Below are 23282 nucleotides of genomic sequence, written 5' to 3' on the forward strand. Positions count from 1 at the left end.
GGGAAACATGAACACTATGTGTTAAGTTTGGATAGAAAAGCATGCCTAAAATGTTTATCTGATTAGTTGAGTTGTCTGCCATCGTTCATCATTATTGAAATGTGCAGAGCATGATTCCCTTGAATATCAACTTACAGTAAATGAGTTTCCCTTTGAGTATTTTGAATTCCAATAGCATGTTAACTACTTGCTAAGTGTTTATTGAGAAGATTTGTCAAGTTGTGAGTTTCAAGCATGATTTATGAAATTGATTAAGTTTCACAGTGAATAGAAGTTAGAAGCATATTTTACAATATATGGCATTGTTGAGCATTTCATGCTTTAAAAGTTCATAAGTGGCCAATGTGAGCCTAAATATTATTTTCCTAAAAACTCATATCCATTTTGGAGAGTCTTTATGTTGTCATATTGAGAATAAATTGAGAAGTTATGAGCATATTTGCATAAGAAAAGTGTTGCATGATTGAGATGTATGAGTGACATCCATATATATCTATTGTGAGGAAAATAGTATTTTTGGAGGACTCGTCAATACTATTTCCTTTCGGAGTAAAAGAGAAAGCAATGGACATTGCGATTCGATATCATGTAACGCGATGTATTCCTAAGTTACGAGGTTAGAAACTGCCCGCCAAGCTTGGAATCCTGGTCAGGGGTGTGCACACTGATAGTTCGATACCTGATTCCACAAAGTAGGAGTTTTAGAACCATGAGATTGGTTCTATGGGCGGGATGAGAGATTGGCCGGCTAGACTCCGTGCCCAATGGGTTCATTCACATTATGGTGAAGCCCGGCCTCGCCCACGAGTAAAGAGAAAGTGAGTCAAGAGACCCAAGACAAAGAAAGTGAGTCTAGACACTCAAGAGAAAGAAAGTGAGTCAAGAGACTCAAGAGAAAGAAAGTGAGTCAAGAGACTCAAGAGAAAGAAAGCGAGTCATTGAGACTCAAAGAAAGAAAGAGCAAAGAAAGTCATTTATGACAACAAGAAACCTCCACAACATAAGTATTCTTTTTGAAAGAGTGTTATGTATATCTATATTACTATAGCACCATTTTATGAGTTAGTATCTTGCACGAGATTGCATGAGTAGTAGCACAAGATTGCTTATATATGTATCTTGCACGAGATTGCATGAGTAGTAGCACGAGATTGCTTATATATGTATCTTGCACGGGATTGCATGAGTAGTAGCACGAGATTGCTTATATATGTATCTTGCCCGAGATTGCATGAGTAGTAGCACGATATTGCTTATATATGTATCTTGCGCGAGATTGCATGAGTAGTAGCACGAGATTGCTTATATATGTATCTTGCACGAGATTGCATGAGTAGTAGCATGAGATTGCCTATATATGTCTTGCACGAGATTGCATTAGCAGTATATGATAGCATGAGTTGCTTATGAGTTATATGTCTTGCACGAGATTGCATGCCTAGTAGTATGAGTTTGTTTATGAGATATGTCTTGCATGGGATTGCATGAGTAGCATATGATAGCATGAGTTGCTTAGGAGTTATATGTCTTGCACGAGATTGCATGACTAGTAGTATGAGTTTGTTTATGAGATATGTCTTGCATGAGAGTGCATGAGTAGTATATGATATCGTGAGTTGCTTATGAATATACGCCTTGCACTAGATTGCATGATTAGTAGTATGAGGTTGTTTGTGAGTTTTATGTCTTGCACGAGAATTCATGATAAGTATATGATAGCATAAGATTGCTTATTTGAGTTATATGAGGAAGCATGAGGTTATTGAATATTTGAGAAGCTTTAGACTGTTCATAAGATGAGAACGTGATGAGATGTTTATTGGATAAGTATGCCTATATGTTTACTAGGCTGCAAGCATCTAGAAGTTAATGCCAAAGTATGTTAAGTGAATAAACTTGTTTGAGCAAAGAATGAGGAACTTTTGTTTTCCAAAGTATATACTGTATTACATTACAGGGTTGAGTGGCGTTATACTTAGCTTCGTACTAACGGGTTTTGTTTGCTACTTGTTGTTTGTTAACCCCTTTCAGGTGGGCCCAGTTCGTAGAAAGAGAGCACGAGTTAAACTAGTTTAGCTAGATAGCTTGTAGTCTAAACTCTCTTTTGTCTTAATGGTTGTAGTAGACTATCCCTTTGTTGGTGCTAGACACCGAGGTTTCATTCCCCTAGTTTATCGGTTGCTAGTTTGACTTTAATGTTTTGGTTTTACCCTTAGCCTGTGCAATCACCGTGGAGGGTGATTGTGGCGGTGACACTCCTTTAAGTTGTTAACTAAGTTTATTTCCGCTGCTTTAGTTTATCTATAAAGGTTTAGTATGTTAATCAAGGTTAAGAAAAAGGGGGTGTTACATTGATATAATGAAGATCAATTGGAAGAGAACCTTGGAGAAAAATCTTAGGTGATTGTGAGAAGTTTAATTAGGCAAAGAGGTAACCCATGTCTTACAAAATCTATTTTCTTTGTTATCTTTTGATTTATTGGCTTCTTAAATGATGATATGTGTTATCTTGAAATTATGCATTGATAGAGCTTGTCTTTAGGGTTTATGTGATGGTTTCTTGATGTCCTTGAGATTCTTGATGTTCTTGAACAATTATATATTTATTCTTGTGTCTTGGTATGTTTAGAGCTTGTATTTAGGGTTCAATTGTGTTAATCCTTGGTTCATTCTTGGTGTTCAAGTCCCTATTATTGTTGATGTGTGTTTGGATGTATTTGGACTTGATTTTGGGTCAAATTGATGAATTCCCGGGATGGGCAAAATGCCAAGAATATTTGTTCCAGTGGGTAGTCGGTGGGGGGACGAACCCCCACCCGACCACCCGCTAGAAACGGCATGACGTCCCACTAGGCCGCTGGTGGGTGGACGACCACCCGCTGGAACGGGCGGCCCGCCGGCAGGCAGTCCGGCGGGTGGTTGTCCACCCGCCGTACCGCCCGCTGGTACGGCGGTGCGGTGTGTTATTTGTCCCCGTTGGTCGATTCCCCGTACCCTGATGTGTCTCCTTTGATGTTTGTAAGTCTAGAATGTTGTCCTAAGTACCGTAATATGATTTGTGAGTCTTGATTATTGCATGTGGTCTAACCTTGTATCCCATTGGTCCAAAGTATGGTTTGTATATTCCCTTGTGAGTCTTGTGGTTGTCTTGTTGTCATTGGAAGTAAAGTCTAGGATGTTCCCCATGAGTCACGTGGTTGAATTAATGTCAATTGTTGATAAGAGTCCATACCTTTGTTGTACCCTTCCCTTGATTACCCCTTGACGATGTTGTTGTTGAGTATTGAATATAGTATTGTTGTCCTTGGTGTTGAATGATTTGAGATTGGCGGTATAAAAATAGATTGGTGGTTTGATGCACCAAGTGTGCTTTTGTTGATTGTGCTACGGTGCGTTTGTCTTTTGATATGGTGCTGCGGTACCTTTGGCACTGAGTGTGGGTGATCGGCGGAACAGATTAGCGGTTGGATAGGCGGGGAGAATTGCTCCGGAGGAATAAGGTTAATGGTGTACAGGGTGGCCTGGAGGTATGTGTTGGAACTGATATAAGGATGGAGAAGAGTAAAGGTTGGAACTTGTTATAAGGTTGGAACTTGGACATGTTGTTGTCTATGGTTTGTTATTGTTCTGTCTTATCATTGTATGGTGTTGTGATCATGGTTTGCATGCTTGTATCTTGATATTGTCTTATAGTGTCAAGTCCATTGGTTTGTCTTAAGTCAGTTTCCTGATTTTAAAGCTAGAGTTTTTAGCACTATATCTATGTATTCCCAAGTCGCAAAATGATTTTCTTATATCTATATATATTGTACTCAACGCGTGGGAGTGGGTTACTTAGCATTATTCGCTAACGGTTGCTACACCATATGTTTTTCATGTGCAGAGTAGTTGGCTGAGAGCGCGTTAGAAGGAGCGGCGGTTCCTAGCTTAGTTAGCTCTAGATTTAGTTAGACGGTCTATGAGCCACATTTGTATTTGGATGATGATTTTGATTTATGCTTTGTTTAGTTAGTTCTTAGCCTGTGCATCTAGATTCTCTAGCTTAGATGTGGCATAGCACCCCAACACTCATGTTTAGCTCCCACTCTGTTTTGGTATTAATGATAGTTCAATCCTTATTCTGTAAGCTTAAATTGTTTTAAAATAGGCTGAAAATCAGCTGTGTTACAGTTGGTATCAGAGCCTAAGTTCGACCCTAGGATAATGCCTTTAGGATAAGACTTTAAGATGTTAAGCTTGAATTCTAGGTGTTTAAGTACTTAGGGTGTAGGAATCTTAGGACGCGCGATGAGATGGTGAGTTTATCGCTTTCTGTTAAGTTTCCTGTGCTTGTTCTTTGCTTAGCTTTAGTTCTTTTGTTAACACACCAGGTAAGGGTGCATGTTCCTAACTTACATCTATGACTGATGTTAACCCTGTAGAATCTGAAATGGCACCACTAAGAAATCGTGCAAGGATTCCTAAGACATCTGCTAACGACCCGTTGGCCCTGAACCTGCAACAGTTGACTCAGATCTCCCAGACACTGAGCAACGCCGTCCTTAATAACAATAACCGTCCTCAACCGAATGAGAATCGCGATGTAGCTCGTCAAGTATCAAATGATCATCCCCCTATCTTCGCTGGGGAAGAGGATCCAGCGACATTCAAGGAATGGATCCGAATGTTCGATATGATCGTTGAAGTAGTGGGTTACCCGGAAGAACGTTGCGTCGAGTTGGCATCATTCTACTTTGGACATGAAGCCGACTTATGGTGGGTTCGAAGGTCCAACCTGTAGGCAAGAACTGGGTTTCAACTGGGAAGCCCTAAAGACCAAGATACGGGAACACTTTTACCCCACGCACGTGAGAGCGGCCATGTATGAGGAGTTCCTTCACCTGAAGCAGGGAATCACTACGGTGGTAGAATACCACAAGAGATTTCTCGAACTGGCTCATTTCACACACGTGTTGGTACCTGTAATACCCCCGATTTTTCACAACTTTTAAAAACAATTAAAGCTTAGTAAAGAGACAAAGTCTACTCATCAAGATTAACGTAACGCGGAAGCAAAAGGTAAAATACGGGAGATGTCATGCCACACCTATACATCTACAGGTGCACAGGCTAAGTCTAAACATACGTCTAAGTCAAGTTTATACAAAACCATGGCTCACAGGCCGAAAGTCTACTAGAAACAGTCAAAGGGAGCTACACTATCTATCAAACTGCTAGCACGCTCTCCCAAAATGCTACTCATAACCTGTAAAGCAACATAAAGAAAGGGGACGACGCCCGGTCAACGAACATTGCTGGTAACCCATCAATACGCGTTAAGTATCATAATATACATAGACATAACTCAAAACCATTTTCAAAACGGAATACAGTATATATCATTTCAAAAGCCAAGAGAGAAGTCAACTTCAAAGACTCTTTCACACTCTCAAAGGAAAAATGGAAATCAACATCCCATAACAACAACAAGACAAGAATAACAACTGTAAACAATACAACTCGAGATGTATTCTACTGATCACAAAGTAGAATACATCACGACATACTCATAACAAAGAATACACATTCACACATTGGCAACTACATGCCACAGTGACAACTACATGTCACAAGATTCACACAGTTCCAACCTTATGCCCGGTTCCAACCTTATGGCTACCCCCAGCTTTATTACAGTTCCAACCATTACCTCCGAGTAACCCATGTACTTCTGAGTCCAACCTTATGCCCCCGGGAACTGTCGTTCCCCCACCAACAACCACCAACATTTCCACCAACACATAGTACACAAGGGTACCGTTCATTTCAATCACACAACCACCAACATGTGAGCAAAGCTCAAGTAACAACCACCAACATATAAATCATGGCCACCACGAGGACCACATCAATACATTGGAGATTAAGGCCCCATAAACCCTAATCGTGCAATCAAGGTACCGTAAGTACACACGTTTTCATCACAGGAATCAATCAATGGATCACCACAAAGATATGAAACCATACTCAACAAGGAAGGATCACAATCCGACACCAAAACGATGGTCAACGCAAGTTGCCAATCTCACAAGGAAAGGACAAACCATACATACTAGTATTTCAACATCAAACTAGCATGCTCATCAAACGGGTAAACCAAAAGTAGTTCCATAGAACATACAATACTCACCATAGTCCAACGAATCACAAAGTTGGACACTTAGCACGATTCAAGACACCAAATCTTACATGGATTCCTATCATATCGTTCTAGACATACGAAACATCAAGAAGACACTCAAATGTCCCAATAAAACAACATCGAGAGGTCAAAACATCAACACCGAGTCAAAAAAATCACGGGGAACAAATCCCCGCCGACAACCAACAGTGTACCCCGCGGGTGGGGCCACGGGTGGACCTCCACCCGTGGTTCCACCCGCGGGTACAACCACCCACGAGGCATGTACCCTGCGGGTGGGGCGGCGGGTGGTTCCCTGCCCGCCGTTCCGCCCGCGGGTACACTCCTGTACCACAAAATAATCCCTTTGGGGATTTTCAATAACAAGTCTAAATTCAACTTCAAAACACCCAAAATCTCACACAATACAACAATAGGACTTGAACCCAAGAAATAGCCAAGCAATGGCATACAAGAAACCTAATAACAAGCTCTAAACATGCATTACCACAAGACAATGCATCAAATCTCACATTTCATCACAAAAATCACAAGTAGAAGCCAAGAAATCATCATATAAGTAAGAAAATAGGTTTTGTAAAGCATGGGTTACCTTTGTAGCCTAACACTTCACTTTTCTCACCCTTAAAAGCTTCTCCTAAAGCTCTTCTTCAACACCAACTTCACAAACAACCCAAAAGACAAAAAGATTCTATTTTTAGAAAAAAACGTACATCTAAAAAGATACTAAAAACACCAAGAGATCAAGGATATTACCCTACCCTATGCTCAAGGTTAGGAAAGTATGAATCTTGGAGGCCAACTTGTAGGATTTAGGATGCCCAAAATTTGGCTTAGAGAAGAAGCTATCAAATTTCTAGAGAGAAGGTAGAGGTTTTGTGTTTAGAGTGTTGGTGGATGAAATGAAAGGATGATGCTAGGTTAGCTTGGAGCACAAACTTTAGGTAGAAAGTCTCTTTTGCCCTTACTAAAGTTGGAAGAATAAGGAGACATGGGAACAACTCTTAAGGCATAGGGTACAACTCTTTGACTTGGATTTGACTAGTCAATTTCTAGTCCTCCGACTATTGAATTTTCAGGATTTTAGGAATAAATTACCAAATAAGCTACTTAAATAGATTTTGGATTTACGGGGTGTCACAGTACCTACGGAGGCAACTAAGGTAGAGAAATTCGTTACTATGTTCAACTTTGAGGCTAGGAAGGCCTTAACCGTAAGCAAACCAAGGACCCTCAACGAAGCCTATACCAGCGCCGCCAATCTCTACCGGATCCAACTGTTGCAACAGGGAACCCAAGAACAAGTGAAGAGGAGGAATGACGGAAGTGGATGCCCTAAGTTCAAAAGAGCAAAGAGTGATTCAAACGTAAGGACAAATCATTGGCAAGCCCATGTCCCGCCTAGAGGAAACAACGAGGGCAATGGGAGGTATTTCCTGTGTAAGAGATGTGGCAAGGATCACCCAGGGAAGGATTTCCAAGGAAACTCCATGTTGTGCTACAATTGTGGGGAGAAAGGCCATTGGTCCTTTGAGTGTAACCAACCCGCACGTACAAGACCACCGGCCACAGGGCAACAGGGAAATATGAACAACCGAGGGGGCTATGGAGCACCCGGGAAAGTGTTCATCATGAGCCATACTCAAGCCAAAGACGAAGCCGGAATCGGAGCCGAAATCGAGAACGACACCGAAGCCGTAGCCATAGGAAATGAGGACCTTATAGGTAACCCTCTTTAACCCATCCTCGTTACCGTTGAGCTTTTACCTTGTACAATTCCTAGAGTCTCCTTGTTTTGAGTATAGTTAATTAGTTAAATCCGATTGGTTTAATTCCTTATTTCGTCCTTCGAGCTAATTAGAATAATTGTTCGTGCCCCTTATGGATTATGAGACCTCCGTGCTTCGAGCTAATTAGAATAATTGTTCGTGCCCCTTATGGATTATGAGACCTTGTAAATAATACTTGGTAAATGTGATACCCCGAAATCCAAATCCAATTAACGGATTAATTAAGTAATTAATCCTATTTCAATTAGTGAATTAATTCCTAAAATCCTGAAAATTCAATACTTGGGGACTAATAATTGGCTAGTCAACCCCAAAGTCAAAGTTGTACCTTGAGCTTTGTAAGGATTTCCCTTGTTCCTTACATTTCCTAATGTTAATAAGGGTATTCTTGACCTTTCACATGGTGTTATTATTGTAACCTAACCTAGTAGACCATCTTCATTCTATCCCTACACTTTTCTAAAAATCTAGCTCCACCCTCTCTCTAAAAGGTGAGTAGCTTTTCTTCCAAGCCAAGTTGGAACCTTGCCAAAACTTCAAGAGTTGCTTCCAAGATTCAACCTTTCTTGTATTTGGGCATCTAGGAGGGTAAGATCTAAGTTCATCTTGTGTTTTTGGTTTTATCTAAGGTGTCTTTTCTTAAAGCTAGGATCTTTATGATCTTTTGGTTTGTTCTTGAAGTTGGTTTGGAAAGTGAGCCTTGTGAGGAGCTTGTTGAGGTGTAAAGTGAAATCTTTAGTCTACAAGAGGTAACCCATGCTCTACAAAACCTATTTTGCTTACCTATATGTGAATATTTCTTGGATTCTACATGTGTTTTGCTATGAAATGTGCGTGTTGATGCATGATCTTGTGAAAATGCATATCTAGAGCTTGTGTTTAGGGTTCTTGTGTGCCATTTCTTGGCATTTCCTTTGATTCAAGTCATTTTGTTGTGTTTGGTGATATTTGGCATGTTTTGGACTTGAATTTGAGTTGGAGATGAAAAATCCGTGAAGTGTTGTTTTTGTGGTACAGGTGGTACCCGTGGGTAGGAGGCCCACCCGCCGCCCACCCGCGGGGTACAATGGTGGAGTAAACCTGTACCCGCGGGCGGAACCGCGGGTAGAGGCCTACCCGTGGGCCCACCCGCGGGTACACAAGTGTGAATGTGGGGGGATTTGTTTCCCGTGATTCTTTTGACTCGGTATTTGGTCTTTTGACTTCCCGATGTTCTTTTGTGGAACTATTTGAGTGTCTTCTTGATGTTTCGTATGTTTAGAACTATATGGTAGGAATCCATGTAGGTTTTGGTGTCTTGAATCATGCTAAGTGTTCAACATTGTGTTTCGTTAAACCATGATGAGTCTTGTGTGTTCTTCGGAACTATCTCTGGTTTACCCGTTTGATGAGCATGCTAGTTTGGTGTTTAAATGCTAGCTTGTGTGTTGTTTGTACCTTCCTATTGGTTGATGATAACTTGTGTTATTCATCGTTGTTGGTGTTGGGCTGTGACCCAATCCTTGATTGAGTATGGTTTCATATCTTCGTTGTGATCCGTTGATTGATTCCTGTTGTGGTGTGATGTGTGCGTGGCTTTACATGGATTGCACGATTAGTGGTATGGGACACTAGTCACCAAGGTATTGCAGCGGTCCTCGTGGTGGCCGTGACGTGATTATGGAGTTGTGGCCTTTGTGTAAGGTTCACGTGATTCTTGGATGGCATGTGTTGCCGTGTGTGTGTACGGTACCCTCGTGTACTATGAAATTGGTGGTCTCGTTGGTGGTCGTTGGTGGGGAACGACGGTCCCAGGAGGGAAAAGGTTGGACTAAGAAGTACAGGGGTCCTGGAGGTAATGGTTGGAAAGAAGATACAAGGTTGGGGGTAGCCATAAGGTTGGAACCGGGCATAAGGAAGGCATATCAACTCGTGATGGGTGATGTCACGAGGGCTTGTGTAGCCATTGTGGTGAGTTCTTCTCTTGTGACGTGTGTAGTCACAAAGGCATGTGTTGCCTTGGCATGTGTTGTCGTTGGGTGAGTCTTATTCCTTTGCGTTGTGCTTCTTGGGTTTTGATCTATTGAGTGATGATAGATCATGCCTTGACTCTTCTTGTGAGTCATGTTGTTCCTTATGGTCTTGGGATGTGTTCCCATGTTGTTGTTGAGAGTGTTGAGTCTTGTATTGACTATGACTCCTGGTTTTTGACTTATATACTTATGTATTCCGTTTTGAAAATGGCTTTACAACTTATATCTTACTTATGTATGTTATTTCACATGTATTGGTGGGTTACCAGCATTATTCGCTGACCGGGCGTCGTCCCATGTTTTATTGTGTTCTTTCAGGTGATGTAGAGGCGAGTGCGCAGTCTAGTGCCTGTTAGCATAGCTTCTCCCATTGGTTTTATGGCCTGTGTGCCGCTTTAGTTATAGACTTTAGAGACTTTTGGATAGTTGTAAACAATGCAGATTCTGCCGTAGCGTTCATCTTTGTTGGTGAACGTGGCATAACACCCCATGACTTGAATTTTTATTTATCCAGTTATCTTTTAGTCTTCCGCTGTGTTTGTTGTTTAGTTGTGTTATCTGCATGTTTTAAGGTTTTTAATTAGCCTGTTTTAGGGGGTGTTACAGTAAATCTAAAGATCCAACTAGGCGGTTTGACTTTGGGGTTTTAATCCTGCCCTAAGTTAAGTAATGGTTAAACTCTAGGAAACATAAGGAAGTTGAACCAAAAACCTTAGAAGGAACTAAGTGTAGCTTGTAGGATTCAAACCTTAGACCTCTCCTTCCCAAACCAAAACCTTAACCATTAAAGCACAAGCGCTTCTTGAAACCTAAAGGATACAAAACCTTCTTAACCCCCATTCCAAATCCCTAAAATCCCAAAATCCCCAAATCAAAAACCCTTCTTCCCTCTTCTTCTTATTCTCTCTCTCCTTCTCTCTCTCTCCCTTTCCCCCACTCAGCCGGCCGAACACCCCAACCCCCGTCCAGACTCCAACCACCACCCATCGCACACCGTCGACCACCCAGCCGACGACTGCCGCGCCCAGCCGCAGCAACACCACCACCCGTCATCAGCCCGGCCAACCACCCGCTGCTACCGCACCCCGCCGAGCAGCCCCACCACCGGCAACCATCGTCGTCGACCGCCAATTGCTCTCACCGAAAAGGAAAAAAAATTCAAAACACCAAAATACTCTATAAATTCCGACAATGTCGAGGAGACCCGCAAATGCCCGTAAAGCGGAATGGAATAATGCCGATTACTTGGTATTGGAAGGTAAAGAACTCAAACCCGAGCAATTTTCTAAGGAATTGAGTGATATGCTTAAGTTTCAAAGTTTATTGGGAGTGTTCTTGGACATAAAATGTGATACTTACCCCGAGTTGGTAAAGGAATTTTATCACCACATGGTGCCCATAAAAAATGGGGACAAGTTGGAAATCACCTCCAAGGTCTGGGATGAGAAAATGGTGTTGAGTGAGGCCCGATTGGCCAAACTCCTAAAATTGCCTACTACGGGCGTATCGGAGTACGACCGTAGTGCTTGGATTTGTACCCGAACCTTGGGGTACAAGGATTATTTGAGTTATTTGTTGGAAAGGGAGGACGGAATCACCATGGCCACGAGGCCAAACAAGAAATTGTTAACCGCCGAGCAAAAGCTCTTGGTGATGATTGTGACGGATAGTCTATTGCCCAACAATAATAAGAGCAAAGATGTTGGGAGCCTTGAGTGTACCTTTGCTTACTTCCTTAAGTATAAGGTTAAGTTCAATTTCACCGCCCTGATGTTGAAACATATGGGGTTCTGCAAATCCAACAATAGGCTAAGCTTGCCCTAGGTATGATCCTAAGTTAGATCATGGTGAAAAAGGGGATAGATATGAGCCAGTCTGAGGCTAAACCAATAGGCGGGATGATATTCAATGCCCAAAACCTCCGTCGCAACAACATTTATCATGTTAGCGAGGGACAATACATCACCCTCGAGGAGGTGAGCAAGAAGCCCGTGGCCGAGGAGAGATTGTAAATGGAACAATTGGGCATCCCAAACAAAAAGATGAAGCAAGTCGTCCAAGAGGACGAAGAACAGGAAGAGCATGAAGAGGAAGACAATGAACCGGGCTACACGGAACCCACTCAGAGGGAGAGGAGAACTGAGGAAAGACATGAAGGAATGTCAACTGATGACCGTATCCTAGCGCAACTCGTAAGGCAAAACCGGATCATGGAGGAGAGATTCGCATCATTGAATGTCATAGTAGGCTCATTGGACCGAAGGGTGTCTGTAATCGAGACCATACTGGGTGTACGCGGAGCCTTAAGTTCGGGAACTGGGAACCAAGGTAATCATATTTTGAACCTTAGTTATCTCCTAACTTGATTTATCATAGTCTTGTGCTTGTTGGGAAACAAAAGTGTATTAAAACTTCCTAATTGAATGCTTTTAAGCCTATGCTATGATGGAATTGAGTGAGTAAGCTAGCTAGCTCGGGAACGAGTTTTAGTTGGTTTGGCGTGGTATAGACCACATGACAAACAACCCTTAGGTTGGTATTCATACCTTGAGTCTTGCCACACAACTTACTTTCCAAACTGCTTGTCTTGTTTGATCGCATTGCGTCCAAGCTTCGAAGACGAAACATCTTGTTATGGGAGAAGAGTGTAACACCCCGTAATTTTGCCCTCTAAACCCGAATTAATTATTTAATTAATTGGTAAGTTTCCCGTCAATATCCTAAATAAATTCCGTTAGGAGTGGTTAAAAGGATTTAATTTGACCCTGGATCCCTTAATTAAATAATGTGGTCCATGATGGACCATGGATCATTGTCCTTAATAAAGCCTTCAAGCCTGTTAAAATAAAGAAAGTGGGCCCCTTTACTATTCAAATTCTCATTAGGATTCCTAAAACTATATAAAGGGGACTAGAAAGCATTTAGAACCCTTTTTCACCCATCTCTCTACCACACGAAATTCACTCCCAAGAACCTAGCCAAAGAAATCCTTGTCTTGTCTACCATTGAAGGATACCAAGTTAGGATTATTCCCCATCACCAAGCTTAGAAGAGGTAAGTAATAAAGATTATATTATGGTTTTATGTTTTGGGTTATAGATCCTATCTAAGTTTTCCCCTTTTTATGTTTGGTGGGTTTTGTTGATATAATGAAGATCAATTGGAAGAGAACCTTGGAGAATAATCTTAGGTGATTGTGAGAAGTTTAATTAGGCAAAGAGGTAACCCATGTCTTACAAAACCTATTTTTCTTTTGATTTATTGGCTTCTTGAATGATGGTATGTGTTATCTTGAAATTATGCCTTGATAGAGCTTGTCTTTAGGGTTTATGTGATGGTTTCTTGATGTTCTTGAACAATTATATATTTATTCTTGTGTCTTGGTATGTTTAGAGATTGTGTTTAGGGTTCAATTGTGTTAATCCTTGGTTCATTCTTGGTGTTTGATGGACAATTTTAATTAGTCCTCGCAAGTGCACGAATCACTATAGTAAGTGTGCCTTGGCAAGGGTCGATCCCACAGGGATTGATACAATGCAACTTAATAGCTTGAAATTAAATTAACTGACTTAACAATTTAATAATGATAAAAACGAAGATCAAAGATAAGAGAATCAACTCAAGTGCAAGATAATTAAATTGAGATTCAAGAAGCTAAATAAATGAATCGTTAGGAACCAAAGAAATCAAATAACAATCAAGATGAGAAGGCCTAGGAACATGAATTAATAACCATTTATGATCAAAGTATAAAACATAATTCAATTGGCAAAATTAATCTTAAATGATTACAAAACATTCATAACAATATCATTCCTAGAAAAACAATTTAACAAAGCAAACTAAAATGTTAAATGAAATTGAGATTAACAACAATTAACCCTAAACACCTTCTAGAGAAAGATTATAAATATTGATTACAGTGCAAAAGCTTTGGAACGCAAGCAGAAGACAAACTCTTCATCAGAACAATATCACCAATAAATTAAGCATAATTAATTCATGATTTTCTTTAGAAGCATAACACAGATTCCAAAGATAGATGTGAAATTAAAAGGTAAAAGGTAGGAAAATGAAGAAAGTAAAAGAATTGCTAATGCCACTATTGCTGCGCCAAAAGATGAATCACACGCCCAGACCTCGCCGCCACCGCAATCAGCAGTACCGACCGAAATTTCTGCCGCCAACGGGTAGTCTTTGTTCACCACCACCGGAATTAGTCCAGGGCAAAAATTGATGATCCCTGATGAGGATTTGGCCTCCCTTTTATAATGCCCAACCTCTATCATACTTCCATGATTCTGATGAAGAATAGCCGCGGAAATCCTAAACTAATGAAAACCATCGAACTCGTTCAAATCTTCCACCATTGAATCAGATCGCTTGAAGAACTGTAAGTGTACGAATTAGTACACATTAAATTGGCTAATTTATTAGTTTATTTTATTAATATGTAATGTTAATTAGCATGTATTGTAATTAGTTTTTTGGACCAAGCTAAAATAAGTGGTGGAGATTTATTGTTAAAGAAGTTGGACAAAGAGCAAGTCTGAAGATCTCAAGTTAAAAGAAGATGTGGTTGAGAAGATTTCAAGCCACATGTGAAGCTATAATCAAGGCATGGTTAAATGGAAGCTACGTGCAGTATTTAAGGAAGGGAAAATGAAAGAGGAAGTTGCCAATTCTGAAATTCTGAATCCATACGCAAGATTCCTACATTATTGCTTTAATATTGATTATATTATTTGTGATCTAAATCTGTACTACAAATCAGTACCTGTGACAGCTGAAGTGCTACACCAAAGGTGGTTATGGTATGCACGGTTCAGTCCTGAGTAGGTGTTTTAGAAGAGTTGTAGTGGTAAAGGCTGTGAGCCGTTTGTAGTTACCTCTTGTAATACTCTATGGTGAACATCTAGTGGATTGGGCAGACGTGGGTTGCCCCGCAGACGTAGGAGAAGGAGCTCCGAACTGCGTAACAATTCTACTGTGTCTTTACTTTGTTTATGCTTTCAATTTCGTTATTTATATGTTGCTTAAATTGAATTAATTAAACAGCGAAATTGTCTCGTAACATAAAATCAAGTAGAATCCTTAGTGTAAAATTGATTTCAAGATACACGGGCTTTTTCAATTGGTATCAAAGCCTCCAGACTTAAGTTATTAGTCTGACGATCTGGCTACTCCGTGCCCCTTGATCTCAATTCTTCAGCGGCTATTATTATTATTATTTCTTATTTTGTTAAATTGTTCAATCTCACGGGTTATTGAGTGTTACAGAATAGAGCACACTAAAGCTCTTCCCCAGCTAGTCGGTGACAACTACGCATATTGGAAGGTGCGCACATGCACCCATCTCAAAGCACAAGGTGAAGCCGTATGGTGTATCATTGTAACAAGCTGGGTACACCCAACTAAATCCAGTACCAGTGACGATGCAACTCAAGTGACGAAACCTGAGAATGAATGGACCCAAGCTGAGAAAACAAGTGCTGGATACAACGATAAGGCACTAGATATTATTTATGGGCTAATTCATGAAAGTCAGTTCCCTATTATTGCAGGCCATGATTCAGCTAAAGGCGCATGGGAAGCACTAGAGGCTACCTATGAAGGTACATCATCGGTAAAACAGTCGAAACTGCAACTGGTACAGTCTGACTTCGAGGAGCTCCGGATGAATGAAGATGAAACCATCGTGACCTTCCACACTCGTGTGCAAGAGCTAGAAAATCGAGCTATGGTCCTCGGAGAACCGTTCACTCAAGAACAGTTTGTGAAAAAAATTCTACGATCACTACCACCTCGGTTTCGGATGAAAGTTACAGCAATCCAGGAACATGACAACTGGGAGAAAGAGACTGTAACACAACTAATGGGGAATCTAAGAACTTATGAGATGGAAATCTTAACAGATCACACAAAAAAACCAAAAACAGTAGCTTTTACTGCTGAAGAAAATAATTGTACACCTGATTTATATGAAATAGGTGATGATCCAGTTGTATTCCTAACTAAACAGTTTTCTAAACTTCTGAAACAGGTGTCAAAAGGTTCACGCAACAAGAACATGCAAAAGGGAGCGTCATCATCCAAAACAACTTCGAAATCAGGATCATCAACCTACAAGCCTCCTGGTTCACGTCCAAGTCAGTCCAAAGAAAAGCCAAACAGTAAAGGGATCAGATGCTATGAATGTGAGGGCTTCGGACATGTTCAAGCAGAATGCCCCACCTACCTTCGACGCAAGAAGTCTATGTCAGCAGTCACTTGGAGTGATGATGACTCAGACGGTGAAACAGGAGGATCTGATCCAGACGAAATTTCTGGTAATTTCGTTGCTTTTACTGCACATACGACTACTGGACCATGTCACGAAGAGGTTGCTGACTCGGAGGGAGGTGAGTATAATTCTGCAGAAGATTTAGAGTCAAGTGAATCATCATTTGAAATTGAGTTTAATAAATTGTATCCCAAATGGGCAGCACTAAGGAAAGAAAATCGTAGATTAACTAGTGAAATAGGGATTGTAACAACTGCAAAGAAAGTGTATCAAACTCAAGTCGTTGATAGGGATCTGCTTCTTAAAGAGGCATTAGCCCGAGAAGAAAAACTGAAACAAGAAGTACAGACTCTGAAGCAGGAGCTGAGCACCTACAAACGCCAAATTCAAATGATGGATACCACGTCTACACTTGACGAGATTCTTGAGTCTGGAAGGAAGACTTCTACAAAGTTTGGTCTTGGTTTCACAGGAAACAGCTCAAAGGATAAAACAGTGTTTATTAAAGCGTCAGGCCCTGGTCAAGGAGATATCCCAGAATCTAGCACGGCGACACGACAAGTTGGTACAGTAAGATTACTCAAGCCATATTATAAATCCTATAACCCGGTATGCCATTATTGCAGGTTACGGGGTCATACAAGACCGGAATTCTACTACTTCTACAAGGATCAAAGAATCGAAAAGTTCAAACATAAAAACATCCAACCCTTTACAAAACAAATCTGGGTTAAAAAGTCAGATTATATCTCATTCGTATCTTTCCACTCTAAAAGTACAGGCCGAGAAGACAAATGGTACTTCGATAGCGGGTGTTCACGTCACATGACAGGAAATGCTAATTTTCTGAGTAACGTAAACACAAGCAAAGGTGAAGTTACCTTTGGCGATGGTATAAAAGGACAAGTCACTGGTATAGGCACGCTAAACGTAGTTGGTCTACCAAAATTGGAGAAAGTTCTACTAGTCAAGGGACTTCATGCAAATCTTATAAGCATAAGTCAACTTTGTGACCAAAACTGGAACGTGAGCTTCACCAAAAATAGCTGCAGTGTCCTAGACAAAACAAATCAATGTGTTATGGAAGGTACAAGGTCAACTGATAATTGCTATATTCTCACTAACAATGTTTTGTGTTGCAGGATCAACGTAGATGAAACCGAGCTTTGGCACCAAAAGCTAGGACATCTAAGTTACAGACTTCTTGACAAACTTGTGAAGATTGAAGGTGTTCGTGGATTACCCAAACTAAAAGTCAAACCAACCATATGTGGTGCATGTCAAGCAGGGAAGCAAACCAAATCCTCTCATCCAGCTCAGCACACCATAAACACAAGTTACTGCCTGGAGCTGATCCACATGGATCTCATTGGTCCAACTCAAACAGAAAGTGTTGGAGGTAAGAAATTCATACTCGTTTGTGTAGATGATTATTCTCGTTTTTCTTAGGTTACCTTTCTCATGGACAAGTCTGAGACCCTTGAAGCCTTCAAAACTCTGGCTTTAAAACTCCAAAAAGAAAGAAATGAGCCCATCATTCGAATCCGAAGCGATCACGGACGACAATTCGACAACAATCTATTCGATACCTTCTGCAACCAAACAGGAATCACACATGAATACTCAGCACCGAAAACACCTCAACAAAACGGAGTTGTTGAACGCAAGAACCGCACAATTCAAGAAATGGGACGAGTTCTGCTCAATGCCAAAGGACTACCTCAAAAATTTTGGGCAGAAGCTGTGAACACTGCATATCACATCATCAATCGGGTCTATCTACGTCCAGGCACGAATCAGACTCCGTATACATTATGGAAAGGTAAGAAACCAAACATCAAATATTTTCATGTTTTTGGGTCACGCTGTTTTATCTTGAAGGATCGAAACCGTGTCGCAAAGTTTGAAACAAAAAGCGATGAAGGCATCTTCCTCGGCTATGCAACGAACAGCAGGGCATATCGTGTTTACAACAAAGTTACCAAAACCATTATGGAGTCCACAAATGTTGTAATCGATGATCAACCGAGTGATATTATCACAACGACTCAGCCTGGACCAGTGACAGAACCTGACACAAGTTGTCCTGAACCTAATCCAGAGTCTCCTATGCCATCTCCCACGTCAACTCAACCTGATCAAGAAACTGAGTCTGAGTCAGAATCTGACACTGATCATAGTGATATTGATATCCCTACTCGCATCCAGAAAGCTCATCCAATACAAAACGTAATTGGAGATCCTAGTTCTGGCGTAAAAACCAGAGGTAAACCGAAACGTGATTACCTTCAATTAGCAGGATACTCTTGTTATACTTCGCAGATCGAACCGAAGAATGTCAAAGAAGCCCTAACAGACGAACACTGGATCAAGGCCATGCAAGAAGAACTGGGGCAGTTCGAACGGAATAAGGTATGGTCTCTAATTCCTAAACCTGACACTGTTAATGTTGTAGGTACCAAATGGATCTTTGCAACAAAACCGATGCTGCTGGCAACATAGCTAGAAATAAAGCGCGGCTTGTGACTCAAGGCTACTCCCAAATCGAAGGAATCGACTACGATGAAACATTTGCCCCTGTTGCACGGCTAGAGTCAATACGACTCCTTCTATCGATTGCCTGTGCCCTAAAATTCAAGTTGTTTCAGATGGACGTTAAAACAGCCTTCTTAAACGGTTACCTCTCAGAAGATATATACGTTGCTCAACCTAAAGGGTTTGAAGATCCACATCATCCAGATTATGTCTACAAATTACAAAAAGCTCTCTATGGCTTAAAACAGGCCCCAAAAGCCTGGTATGAGAGACTCACTCAATACCTTCTTCAGAACAACTACAAAAGAGGAGGATCAGACAAAACATTATTTATAAAGCGGTCAGGTAAACACATAACAATTGCTCAAGTGTATGTAGATGATATCGTTTTTGGATCCACACAACCAGGAGAGACAGACCAGCTAGTCAAGGTAATGCAACAGGAGTTTGAAATGAGCATGATAGGCGAACTCACCTATTTTCTTGGATTACAAGTAAGTCAAACTAAAGAAGGGATTTTTATTTCACAAGAAAAATACGCGAAAAATCTTCTATCAAAGTTTGGGCTTGAATCTGCAAAAGATGCTCGTACGCCTATCTCCACGACTACTAAATTGTTCAAAGATGAAAAAGGAACGTCTGTAGACCCGACTATGTACAGGAGTATGATAGGCAGTCTATTATACTTAACCGCCAGTCGTCCTGATATTATGGTAAGTGTTGGTATGTGTGCACGCTATCAAGCCGATCCAAAAGAGTCACACCTAAAGGCAGTAAAACGTATTATAAAATACGTTAAAGGTACGATAAATTATGGTATTTGGTACTCGAGCGATACTAATCTGAATCTTGCAGGATATAGTGATGCTGACTGGGCAGGAAATGCTGACGACAGAAAAAGTACATCAGGCGGATGTTTCTTTATCGGAAAAAATTTAGTCGCCTGGCTAAGTAAAAAGCAAAACTCGATTTCACTTAGCACAGCTGAAGCTGAGTATATAGCGGCGGGTAGTTGTTGTACACAATTACTCTGGATGCGCCAGATGTTAATAGACTACGGTATAGAACAACAAAGTATGACATTGTTCTGTGACAACACCAGCGCAATCAACATTTCTAAAAATCCAGTTCAACACTCCAGGACGAAACACATAGATATTCGACACCACTTTATTCGTGAACTAGTCGAGGAAAAAGAAATTATAATGGAGTATACCTCAACAGATAAAAATCTTGCAGACCTATTTACCAAGCCTTTAGACAAATCGAGATTTGAACTGCTTAGAGCTGCCCTTGGAGTGTGCAATCCCACAGCTTAATCTCTCTCATCAGGTATAACAAATAAATTCTAATTATTTTTTTAACGTGGTTGTTGATTTTTTTTGTTGCAGGAAAAATAAAATTCTAAAAATTAAATCCTATTTCCTTTTTAATTTCCTCACCTTTTATCTTTTTTTAGCTAAATCACAATTAAGGATCCTATATCTAAATGTTTCCTTACCCGGCTCTATCTACAAAACTAAGATGTGGACTAAAATACCAATGTAAACCAACTTCAACCTCTCTCTCCTATTATAACTCTACTTTCTAGCCTTACCATCTAGTCAAATCCTTCCTCTTCTTTCACGGCTTTTGAGACCCATCACTTCACCATCATATATCAACAAATTAATGCATTGTCTTTATATCTCTCTTACCCATCACCACCGTCACTCTCATCTTCATCTTTCGAGCTTCTTTCGCAAATCTCTCCAACAATGGAAGAAGATAATCCCTTTGCAATCTTCACCACAAAATCAGAAAGATTGGAACTCCTCCGGCATATTATTGACGCTGATTCTCCCCTCACACCTGATGCCACCGATCTAGTTCTTGCCACGGTTAAGACACATGAGAGTCTCCTAGAAGGTCTTTCGGACAAAGAAACTAGGCAAATCAAAGCTCTCTCTCGATTCATCTCAGCCGAGCCATGGACTATTCAGGAGGATCCATCCAAACTGTCTCCATCTCAACAGGAGAAAATGCATGTCCCCTCTCCGGATAATACGGTAGTGTCCTCACCTTTAAATGCAAATGTTTCAGCTTCTAGAAAATTAGATTTTAACTTTTCCTTGCCAAATCAGTTTGTGTCTATCTCCAGTGATATGAATGCCCCTTCCTTTCCTTTACAAAATGATCCGTATGATTCTTCAAATCAATTGCCTGAAAATCTTGTTTCCTTATCTGATTTTTTGCATACTGTGACCTCTCCATTCTCCATTCGAAATATCAACCAATTTGTGTCTCCTATGACTTGTGCTGCTTTTTCTATCCCCATAACTTTACCTGTCCTATCTTCAACAATAGAGGTTCCCATTCCAGTATCCACCTCCCATGACACTGTCCCTATCATCTCTGTGCCCGTGAGCAAATCTTCCCAAAAAGGGAAAGAAAAACTTAGTGTTTCAGGTACAGCCGGGAAAAGAAAAATTGGAGCATTGGAGGATGTTGTCTGCTTGTCTGATTCCAAGCAATCAAAGAAAGGGCCCACATTGCCACCCAGAATGACTCGGTCTAGATCTGTTTCAGTCCCTGTACCAAGTCCGGCCCCTGCACCAGCACCTGCTGCTGTTCTGTCTGGCTCAAAGAAGAAACAACCCAAGAAGACTTATCATCCTATTTTACTGTCTCAAGATTTGATGTCCGACTGGAGGGTTCATACTACAAGGGATTTTATTCTGGAAAAATCCATCAATGTGGAGGAGCTGACAGAAAAATGCAACATTGTGCCTATTTTGCGTGATCAGTTTCTGCTTGCCTCACTTGTACATGTTGGCCCGTATTCCAGATGGCTCACTGCCGAGTTCTACACAAATTTAACATTGGATACGTTTTCGGAGGGGTCTCCACGATTTCAACAAGTCTTCATTCGGGATAAATGGTATCCCTTAAGTCCTGCCGTGATTAATTCATATTTGGGTACTCCGAATCATCAAGCTGCTCCTGACCCAAGTCCTAATCTCCAAGCCGCTGCATTAACTCACAACAAAATTGTCACTTGGCCTAACTCCGGACTTGAAAGCCTAAAGCTCACCACGGTCTACTCTGTTCTTCTCCGGATTGCCTCAACTAATTGGATGCCGGCTGTGCGTCATCATCTTGTCTCTGACCAGCTTGCTGCCCTCCTTTACAAAATCAGAAACCACCTTCCCTTCAATCTCGGAGAAATCATTTTTGGTCATCTTGCTCAATTCGTGCGACATAGGGAACCTAAGGTACATCTACCGTTTCCCAGTCTCATTTTTGGACATCTACATGACCATGGGTTCAAGCCATACAAAGATGAGGAGGTAGTTGCTAATGCCTCAGTTTATAAGTATGATGATCGGTTGACAAATAAGGATCACTATGATGATAGAGCTACTCTGTTGATCACTCCCGGTGCACCAACTGCCACGCCCTCTGTGTCTGCCCCTGCATCATCTGCTGAAACTGCCTCCGCACCAAATCCCCGTCCTACGACAGTGTTCAAGGAACCTCAAACACTCATGGATCGCCGTCAAATTGTTCTCACTCTTCAAGCGTCAATTGCTCAAATTCGCACATCGGTTGCTTCTCAACAAATTACCATTGATGGCTTAGAGAATTTGTTGGGTGCTCAATTGGAAGAAATAGCCAGAATTGAGGCCATCTATGCTCGACTTCGAACTAATACTGGCGCTGGCACTGGTTCTATTTCTGAGAGTGATGAATCTGAATCGGGTACCCCGTCTGCAAGTTAATCCAATCCACTAGTATGATGTTCACCAGGTTGTTTGTCATTTATTTGGCAAAAACAAAGGGGGAGTATTGGAGAAAGGGGGAGTATGGGAATTTTTTTGGTAATGTTTGGTAAGTTTTTGGTTGGCTTTTGGTATGGATGTTAATAAATTTGGTATGGATTGTTATGAATGACTTAAGTATGAATATCTATGGTATTTTTGGTATGTTGACTGCATGGTAAGAATTGGTTTCAATTGGGATGCACCTGAAGGACAGAAAGCTTCAAGTTAGGGGGAGTAATTCAAATTACAATATGGAAAGCGTGACATATATGGTATGTTTGATACAACACTAATTTGTGCATGATTCACTATTCATTAATTGAATGAAGCATGAGAGTCGACATCAACTAAGGTCCAAAATAAAATCTCACACACAAATAAACCTTGGTCAGGTCCTAAGAGTTTTAAAATTGCATATTTATTTTTTTGTCATGTTCAGTACGTATACTATGGGATGTTAATAAAATATTTCGTTTCTTTTTCCCAAAGTATAATGATACTATTGTTTTACCAAATAAATTGCCAAAGGGGGAGATTGTAAGTGTACGAATTAGTACACATTAAATTGGCTAATTTATTAGTTTATTTTATTAATATGTAATGTTAATTAGCATGTATTGTAATTAGTTTTTTGGACCAAGCTAAAATAAGTGGTGGAGATTTATTGTTAAAGAAGTT

General features: G+C 40.7%; 2 protein-coding genes across 2 annotated transcripts; both read left to right on the forward strand.

Moving 5' to 3' along the window:
• Nucleotides 1-11995: 11995 nt before the first annotated feature.
• On the forward strand, nt 11996-20120 carry LOC109168701. Its single transcript, XM_019317686.1, has 7 exons — nt 11996-12311; nt 14629-14788; nt 15264-16892; nt 17409-17665; nt 17873-18039; nt 18148-18662; nt 18722-20120. The coding sequence occupies exons 1-7, from the start codon at nt 11996-11998 to the stop codon at nt 20118-20120; spliced, it is 4443 nt and encodes a 1480-aa protein (XP_019173231.1).
• A 438-nt stretch (nt 20121-20558) lies between these two features.
• LOC109168702 lies at nt 20559-22562 on the forward strand. Its single transcript, XM_019317687.1, has one exon. It carries the CDS (start codon nt 20559-20561, stop codon nt 22560-22562), a length of 2004 nt encoding a protein of 667 aa, XP_019173232.1.
• Nucleotides 22563-23282: the final 720 nt, after the last annotated feature.

The sequence above is a fragment of the Ipomoea nil genome, unplaced genomic scaffold, assembly GCF_001879475.1.
Source record: "Ipomoea nil cultivar Tokyo-kokei standard unplaced genomic scaffold, Asagao_1.1 scaffold3213, whole genome shotgun sequence".
Lineage (NCBI taxonomy): Eukaryota > Viridiplantae > Streptophyta > Magnoliopsida > Solanales > Convolvulaceae > Ipomoea > Ipomoea nil.